The 8,594-nt window shown below is 34.5% G+C and overlaps 1 protein-coding gene across 1 annotated transcript; it reads left to right on the plus strand.

The window, feature by feature from the left end:
* Positions 1 to 2,908: 2,908 nt before the first annotated feature.
* On the plus strand, positions 2,909 to 8,594 carry LOC117920196 (cell division cycle protein 48 homolog). Its single transcript, XM_034837584.1, has 9 exons — positions 2,909 to 3,038; positions 3,119 to 3,284; positions 3,958 to 4,186; positions 5,260 to 6,026; positions 6,123 to 6,344; positions 6,440 to 6,511; positions 6,620 to 6,901; positions 7,002 to 7,361; positions 8,052 to 8,594. Exons 1-9 carry the CDS (start codon positions 3,010 to 3,012, stop codon positions 8,343 to 8,345), a joined length of 2,421 nt encoding a protein of 806 aa, XP_034693475.1. The 5' UTR covers positions 2,909 to 3,009; the 3' UTR covers positions 8,346 to 8,594.

Consider the following 8,594-nt stretch of genomic DNA (forward strand, 5'->3'; position numbering starts at 1 on the left):
GATAAGAAATTAATGGATATTAGAATGTTTGTTAGGTGAAGCACAAGCTCGATAAATTAAGAAATAGTTCCAGCACACATGGCCTGCCAATCTTGACCACTGAAACCAAAATTCGTCCAATTGTCTTCTACTTTTATTTTTAAAATAAACTAATAAGCCCACCTCCGAGGTCTACGTCAACATCACGGATACTTCAGTCCGTCCTCATGCTTTTTGTACTTCGATCAACCCTCATTGTTTTTGTTGATATTAGTTCTTTTTTTCAAAAGAAAAAATTACTCTTATGAATCTTCATCAGACTTCTTCCCCGATCTTCCCTCGCTAAAGCTAAAAAATTTATTTGCCTAATAAAAAAAATTGAAAAAAAAAATTATTAACTAAATGAAAATGGATCATAACCTAAATGGGCTCATTAAACAAACGGGTAGACGAAAGCCCATTGAAGAATAGAAAGGATGCATGACGCAGTCAAAGGAAAGACGCCAACTACCCACCCTTCCACTCACCAGTCTTCAAAAATGACGGTGGTGATGAAAGTAATACGTGGACCCATACAATAATGGGCCGTTCTGAATTAGTAAACTGGTTGGTGTGGACACTGACAGCCGATGCCGTTTCGTGGGCTTATCTCAAATTTGTGAACCTGGACCAATTTGCAGAACCTAAATTCACGTATGGGGGGCCTGAATTTCTTCATATTTTCAGATTTGTCCCACTTGGTCGAATAGAACATTCTGGACCAGCAGCAGCGGCTCTGATTTAGAGCAATTCCAGAACTTTCCTAAGGTCATAACCGTAATTAGATTTATCAGAGAAAGATATTTGTATTGGTATAATGATATCTAACGAAAAATGTTAAAATTTGGATAACGATTTTGGATTTAGATCACTAATTAAAATAGTGTGTGATATCCACTATTTTTTTTCCTTAAAAATGGGAAACCTTTTTTTAAAAATTTATATAAAATATATGAATTTTTATATTTTTAAAAATTATCAAAATCTCTTAAATTAATAAGCTTATTGATGAATTTAACACATGGTTTGGAATTTATTTTTTTATTTTTTATTTTTTGAAAAGTATGATTTTTTTTCACCCATTTTTCATGTTAATTGGATTAGCATTTGAGTTATAAATTATTTTTAAAAATTATTAGGTTCAGATCCAATTCATCGAGTCTAAATTATTTTTAAAAATGTAATAAATTTTATGAATTTTAAAATGCCTAATGAATTAGAAAATTTAGAAAATTATTTTGTTCCCTTTTTCTTTTCCTTTTTTTTTCAAATAATGTGAATTTAATTTAATATTTTTTAAGATATATAAATACCAATTTCACAACCTATTTTGCCTATTAAAATAATTTTAAATCATTATTTTTTGCTATCAAAATTATGAAAAAGTGGCAACATCTTTAAAATATATATATATATCTTTTGTGATCCTTTTGTACTATGTTTTCTATTTTTGTTCCTTGTTTGGCTTATTTACAAATAAAAATCTAAATTTGGTTAGATTATTAACATGATCCGTTATCATTACGGACTATAATGAATAATTATTCTCAAGCGTTAACATAACCTAGAGAAATAAAAGAGCCTAGCCACCTGGTGTTACCCATTTTGGTTAATAAAATAAAAATAAATATTTAAAATTTATATTTTGTCCATTTTCCAATCAATTAATTACTAAGAAAGGTATTCGTGAATACAAAATTTTAAAATTATTTTCTTAAAAACCATATACATTTATTTTTTAAAAATATGAAATTATTTCAAACATAAATTAAAATGTGTTTGACAATGTTTTTAGGAGAATAATTCATCAAGTGAATTTTTAAAATAACAAATTTTCAATGTTATAAGAGCACAATAAGTTTAGAAAATGTTTTTAACTTTTTTTAATATTTAGAAAGTTTTGTTTTTTAAATATTAGAAAGTGTAGAAACTCTTCTAAAAATCACTGTTAAACACAATAAGTGATTTTTTTTAGATTTTTCAAAATATTTTACAAATTTTATTAAACATCTTTCTTCAAAAATATTTTTTAGACTAAAAAATACTTCATAAAATCATTCTCAAACACATTGAAAATGTGTTTGGAAATGTTTTTTCGTGAAGTATTTTTAGGATAATAAGGGTTTGTTTGATAATTATTTTAAAAAATATTTATGAAAAATGATTTTTTAGAACAATTTTTTAAATTTGTTATTTAATTTTTATAAAACAAAAGTATGTTTGAAAACCTAAAATATTTTAAACATAATTCTAATATTTTTAAAAATAAAATTTATATTTAATATTTTATTTTTAATCATTCTACATATCTATATAATTATTTCTTAAAACAATCCTCATAAAATAAGTGAAAATAATAACAAATAATTAAAAGATGTTTTCTGAAAACATCCTAAAAAAAAAAACCAAAAACAGATTTTAATTATCAAAAGTGTTTTTCTATGTTTTTTGTTTTAAAGAATAGAAAATTATTGTAAAAAATAATTTCCAAACATATCTTAATATAAAACACTATAAATAATTTTTCAGATTTTTCAAATATTAAAAAAGAAATTCTAAATTTTACAAAACAATTAATGGGTTTTTTTAGAAATATGATAAGCCTTTCGTGCAATCCATGTGACATGGAATCTATAAGACATATTTAAAAATTCTATGCAAAATTAAAAGATTAAATTTAAAAAATTAAAATATCCAATGGGGTGATGGCAGCAGGAGTGAGAAAAGAAAAAGAGAGAAAAAAAAAGAAAGAAGAGGAAAGTAGAAAAGGAAACAAATCCTCATATAAATTTGAAAGTAAAAAAATAAAAAATTAGAAAACTTGCACAAGTAAAAAAGCAAGCAAGTGAACAAAACCCTTTCTTTTTATACAAGAAACGGAGCTGCGCTCCCTATAAATACCCAATATCCCCTTCCCCAATTCTTCAGATCCCATTTCACAGATTTTTCCCTTCTTCCGGTGAACGTTGTCGTTGCAGGGAATCCTACACCATGAGCAACCAAGCCGAATCCTCCGATTCGTAAGTCTTTCATTCCCAGATCTACAAATTTTCCAACAATTCACCGATTCTTGAGTTTCATTTTTTTTTTTTCTTTTCAGCAAGGGAACGAAGAGAGATTTCAGTACTGCGATTTTGGAGCGCAAGAAGGCTGCGAATCGTCTTGTCGTTGACGAAGCTGTTAACGATGACAACTCGGTCGTTGCGCTTCACCCCGACACTATGGAGAAACTGCAACTCTTTCGCGGCGACACAATCCTGATCAAGGTCAACTCTTGTGTTCTGTTCTTCTTTTTAAGAGAATAAAGTTCAATTATTTGGATGATATTTTTTGGTTTTTCGTAATTTCGGTATGGTTTTGGTTTGCAAAGTTGATTTTGATTTGGGTTTTGTTTGATTGGCGTGGGCTTTTGATTTAGATAAGTTTTAATGTTTCTTTTTGAATCGTTTGAAGTTCATTTTATTTTTATGTTTTTGCTTCTAAAATTTATAGATGGGGTTGGTGGTGTGGTGGGTATTGCTGTGATTTGGGTTTTGCGTGGTCATGCTCGGTTCATGCAAATTAGGGTTTTGGTGTTAATTCTTTCGAATCTGAGTGATTTGTTGTTGTAGTTTTGGGAATTGTAATTGCGGTTCTTGTAGTTTTAACAAAGATTAAATTGATTGGTGGATTGTTGCTTTATCCACCTATAATGAATGGAACTCTTGATTGATGAACTTTTTTGAAAAGTTGGTGAGGTTTTTTTATTAGGGTTCAATTCGTTTTGGAGACATATTTTCTGGGTAGAGAATCATTGTTCAGGTTCTGGTTATCCGTTTCAATCAGAGCCTTCACCAAGATGACCCTCCTTTGTGAGATGGGGTTGATATGCCTAATAATTCTATCAATGTATTTCTGTTATTAATTGAATTAAATTACTTGACTGTTATTGCAATCCAGGGAAAGAAAAGGAAAGATACTATCTGCATTGCTCTTGCTGATGATACCTGTGATGAACCAAAGATTAGAATGAACAAGGTTGTGAGATCAAACCTGAGGGTCAGGCTAGGCGACGTGGTTTCTGTGCACCAATGTCCTGATGTCAAATATGGAAAGAGAGTGCACATCCTCCCTGTGGATGACACTATTGAAGGTGTCACAGGGAATCTATTTGATGCATATTTGAAACGTGAGTTCATTTTCTTGCTGATTTTTTAATTTACCCCATGTAATACTTCCGTTTATATTTTTCTATTATATAGTCAGAAGACAAGTTGGATTTTTTATTTGATTAAATAGATAAGAGTAGGGAATTCTATCTGTATGGTTATAAGTGTATTCCTGTTCTTCACATTTATTTGAACTATCTTTAAGCATTGTTGGCTAGTTCAATGCCCAACCATTTGATTAAGTGTGTATGGTATGCACACACAAACATGAAATATGCCTTTTGGTTAATAATGAAAAAGATAATGATTGGAAGGTAGTATCATGATTTGAATGTGAATTTAGGATAGTGAAAGTGTTCCCTAACCACTAAACCAATGCCCCTCTTCTATTGGATAAGAACAGATTATTGGTGATTTGTGGTCCAAACAGTGTAGCAGGCTTTATTTCCAGGATCAACATGTGCATTTTCAAGCTCTAGCACATTTTCCATGGTTCAAGTGTCACATGATTTAATGATTTAAAGATGATCCAAGTAGAGATTGATGTTAATAACAGTTTCTATCATCAGTTCCTCAATAGTCTGTTCTGCTGCATCCGTCTCTGATATTTGCAATCTGAGTTTAGCTAGGTAAAGCAGTAATATATTCCACTTAACATCTTCAGGCGCCCTGTATATGCTGGGAGTACTTTCATGGGCTTATTTATTGGTTAATGCGACTTTTGTTTGTGTCTCAAGCATAAAATAAATAACTGCTATGTAAGACTGCATGTTGTACATATGATATCTTTACCTATCCCCTTTTTTCTATGTTCAGATACTCATAAAGGAGTCCCGGTTGCTCTTTAATCCTAAAATAGATCATCTGCTTGTAATGACTTTAAAGCATACACATTCAATTTCTTTTTAATATCTTTTGATAGTCAGGGAATAAAATATTTAGTAATTGGTTAATGATTCATGTATCCTTGTGACAGAAAGTATGATCAAGTGGTCATTTGATCAGACATACTTCTGTTGAGTGCATGTGAATTTATTTATTTATTTTTGGTATGTGGCATGACTGGTTTCTGAGTCTATTTTCATATTTGCAGCTTACTTCCTTGAGGCATACCGCCCAGTGAGGAAGGGTGATCTGTTTCTTGTCAGAGGAGGAATGAGAAGTGTAGAATTCAAGGTAATTGAGACTGACCCTGCTGAGTACTGTGTGGTGGCCCCAGACACAGAGATCTTTTGTGAAGGAGAGCCTGTGAGAAGGGAGGATGAGGACCGATTAGATGAGGTTGGTTATGATGATGTTGGTGGAGTCCGAAAACAGATGGCTCAGATCCGGGAGCTGGTGGAGCTGCCGCTTCGTCATCCCCAGTTATTTAAATCAATTGGTGTGAAGCCACCAAAAGGGATTCTGCTATATGGACCTCCTGGATCTGGAAAAACTTTAATAGCCCGAGCTGTTGCTAATGAAACCGGTGCTTTCTTCTTCTGTATTAATGGACCGGAGATCATGTCAAAATTGGCTGGGGAGAGTGAAAGCAATCTCAGGAAAGCATTTGAGGAAGCGGAGAAAAATGCCCCATCCATTATCTTTATTGATGAGATTGATTCAATTGCTCCAAAGCGAGAGAAGACACATGGAGAAGTTGAGAGGCGTATTGTTTCTCAGCTCTTGACACTTATGGATGGACTTAAATCCCGTGCACATGTTATTGTTATTGGTGCGACCAATCGTCCCAACAGCATAGATCCAGCTTTGAGAAGGTTTGGGAGATTTGATAGGGAAATAGATATTGGTGTTCCAGACGAAGTTGGGCGTCTTGAGGTTCTTCGCATCCATACGAAGAACATGAAGCTCTCCGAAGATGTAAGATCAACATGCTTAGCTCCTTACTAAAGTCCACATCCCTTTTTATTTCTTTTTAAATGAAATCTGAACGAGGTCTGGTTTTCTTTCATACAGGTTGATTTAGAAAGAATTGCCAAGGACACTCATGGGTATGTGGGTGCTGACCTTGCTGCTCTATGTACAGAGGCTGCACTTCAGTGCATCAGAGAGAAGATGGATGTGATTGACTTGGAAGATGAAAGTATAGATGCAGAGATACTTAACTCCATGGCCGTTACTGATGAGCACTTTAAGACTGCTCTTGGGACAAGCAATCCATCTGCTCTCCGTGAAACAGTGAGTCTTTTGAAATATATCATATGTGCCCTAGAGTTTCTTTGCTGATTATTGGCCGGGCCTTATTTACCATTTTTCCACTTTTTATGAACCAGGTTGTTGAAGTGCCTAATGTTAGCTGGGAAGATATTGGTGGCCTTGAGAATGTTAAGAGGGAACTTCAGGAGGTAAGTGCAATTGCCAAATTGTCAATTCTTTCTCTAATTTTTTTTTTTAATCTTTTTATCTTTTTTATTTGGTACATAATTTTTTTTGTACTTTTTTTTCTCATGTAGACTGTTCAATATCCTGTGGAGCATCCTGAGAAATTTGAGAAGTTTGGCATGTCTCCTTCCAAGGGAGTTCTTTTCTATGGTCCACCTGGATGTGGTAAAACTCTGCTTGCTAAGGCCATCGCCAATGAATGTCAGGCAAACTTCATCAGTGTCAAGGGTCCAGAATTGCTTACAATGTGGTTTGGAGAAAGCGAGGCCAATGTGCGAGAAATTTTTGACAAGGCCCGCCAATCTGCCCCTTGTGTCCTATTCTTTGATGAACTCGATTCCATTGCTACTCAGGTTCATTTTATTTTTATGAACTGGATGAATGACCTTCATTGCTAAACTGACTTTTTTCTCCTGGATTAAATTCTTTTTAACCCCACTCTAATTGTCACAGAGAGGAAGCAGTGTAGGCGATGCTGGGGGTGCTGCTGATAGGGTTCTGAACCAACTTCTGACTGAAATGGATGGAATGTCCGCAAAGAAAACTGTTTTTATTATTGGGGCTACCAACAGACCTGATATAATTGACCCGGCACTTCTACGTCCAGGTCGTCTTGATCAGTTGATTTACATTCCTTTACCTGATGAGGATTCTCGGCATCAAATTTTCAAGGCCTGCCTGAGGAAATCTCCTGTTTCAAAAGATGTAGACCTTAGAGCCCTTGCCAAGTATACTCAAGGCTTCAGTGGTGCTGATATTACTGAAATATGCCAGCGTGCATGCAAATATGCCATAAGAGAGAATATTGAGAAGGTAGTCATCTGCACTTCTTGAGTTTCATTCATTTTCTCATTCATCATCTGATTGACTCTTTTACCATTCTAAAGCATTTTTTTTAACCCCCTCAGCGCCCCCCCCAACACACACACCAATGAGCTGATATAAATAAAGAGAACTGGATGGCTGTTTAGGTTTATATAAGGGAAAACCTACTAATTCTGTGATATCTGAGTCATTGGATATCAAAGAACCTTTATGAAGCATAAATATTTGGGAGGATGGAATTAGTATGAAGGCTACTTGTCCCTCTTATAATGAGGTTGTGGGCCGAAAATGCACAGCCCCCCACATCATTTCCTTAGAAAAAGGCATTCATCATTAAGTAGTTGGGCCATTTCCATCTCCTTCTGCCTTGTCTTTGTGCTTGAAACAAGCTCTCTCAAAATATGGAGTATTGGGCTATCTAATATTCTTGAGTCCCATTACTGCATCTGTCTAAGGGTAGCTGCATTCCCCAGCTACTGCAGTAATCCGTGGCCAACTTGAAGGTAGAAAAAGCACTTGCGTAGGTTTCTTTCTTAGCATATGTATTCAGTTGTTCCAAATCCCATGTAGTAGACCAGAGGACCATTCAAGTTTTACTAAGACTGAAATCCTTTATTTCAACTTCTGTGAACTTATGCAAAGGACAAGAAAATAATCATAAATTTTTGGGTTTTGCAGGACATTGAGAGGGAGAGGAGGAGAAGGGAGAACCCTGAGGCTATGGAAGAGGATGTTGATGAAGAAGTGGCAGAGATCAAGGCTGCTCATTTTGAAGAATCAATGAAGTATGCTAGGAGGAGTGTCAGTGATGCTGACATTCGTAAATACCAGGCATTTGCACAGACATTGCAGCAATCCAGAGGCTTTGGAACTGAATTTCGATTTTCAGAAACCAGCACAGGAGCTGCTGGATCGGACCCTTTTGCAGCTTCTGCTGGTGGGGCTGCTGATGAAGATGACCTTTATAGTTAGGCCTACTCCAAGTGTGTTGTTCACTGTTTAATTTCTACAATACTTTATATTTCCATTTATATATGTATTTGTTGGCGCCCTGTAACATGGGTTAAAATATTCCATGGGATTATTATTGCCCATATCTTTGGGTTTTGGCAGGTGCCCTGACTCCTGTTTGAATTTTAAAACAGTGGTTCCCATCCTGGATGTTATAATTCCTGATTGAAGAAGCTCCACAAAATTTAAGTTAAACTCAAGTTATTAGGA

Source organism: Vitis riparia, chromosome 8 (genome assembly GCF_004353265.1).
Source record: "Vitis riparia cultivar Riparia Gloire de Montpellier isolate 1030 chromosome 8, EGFV_Vit.rip_1.0, whole genome shotgun sequence".
Taxonomy (NCBI): domain Eukaryota; kingdom Viridiplantae; phylum Streptophyta; class Magnoliopsida; order Vitales; family Vitaceae; genus Vitis; species Vitis riparia.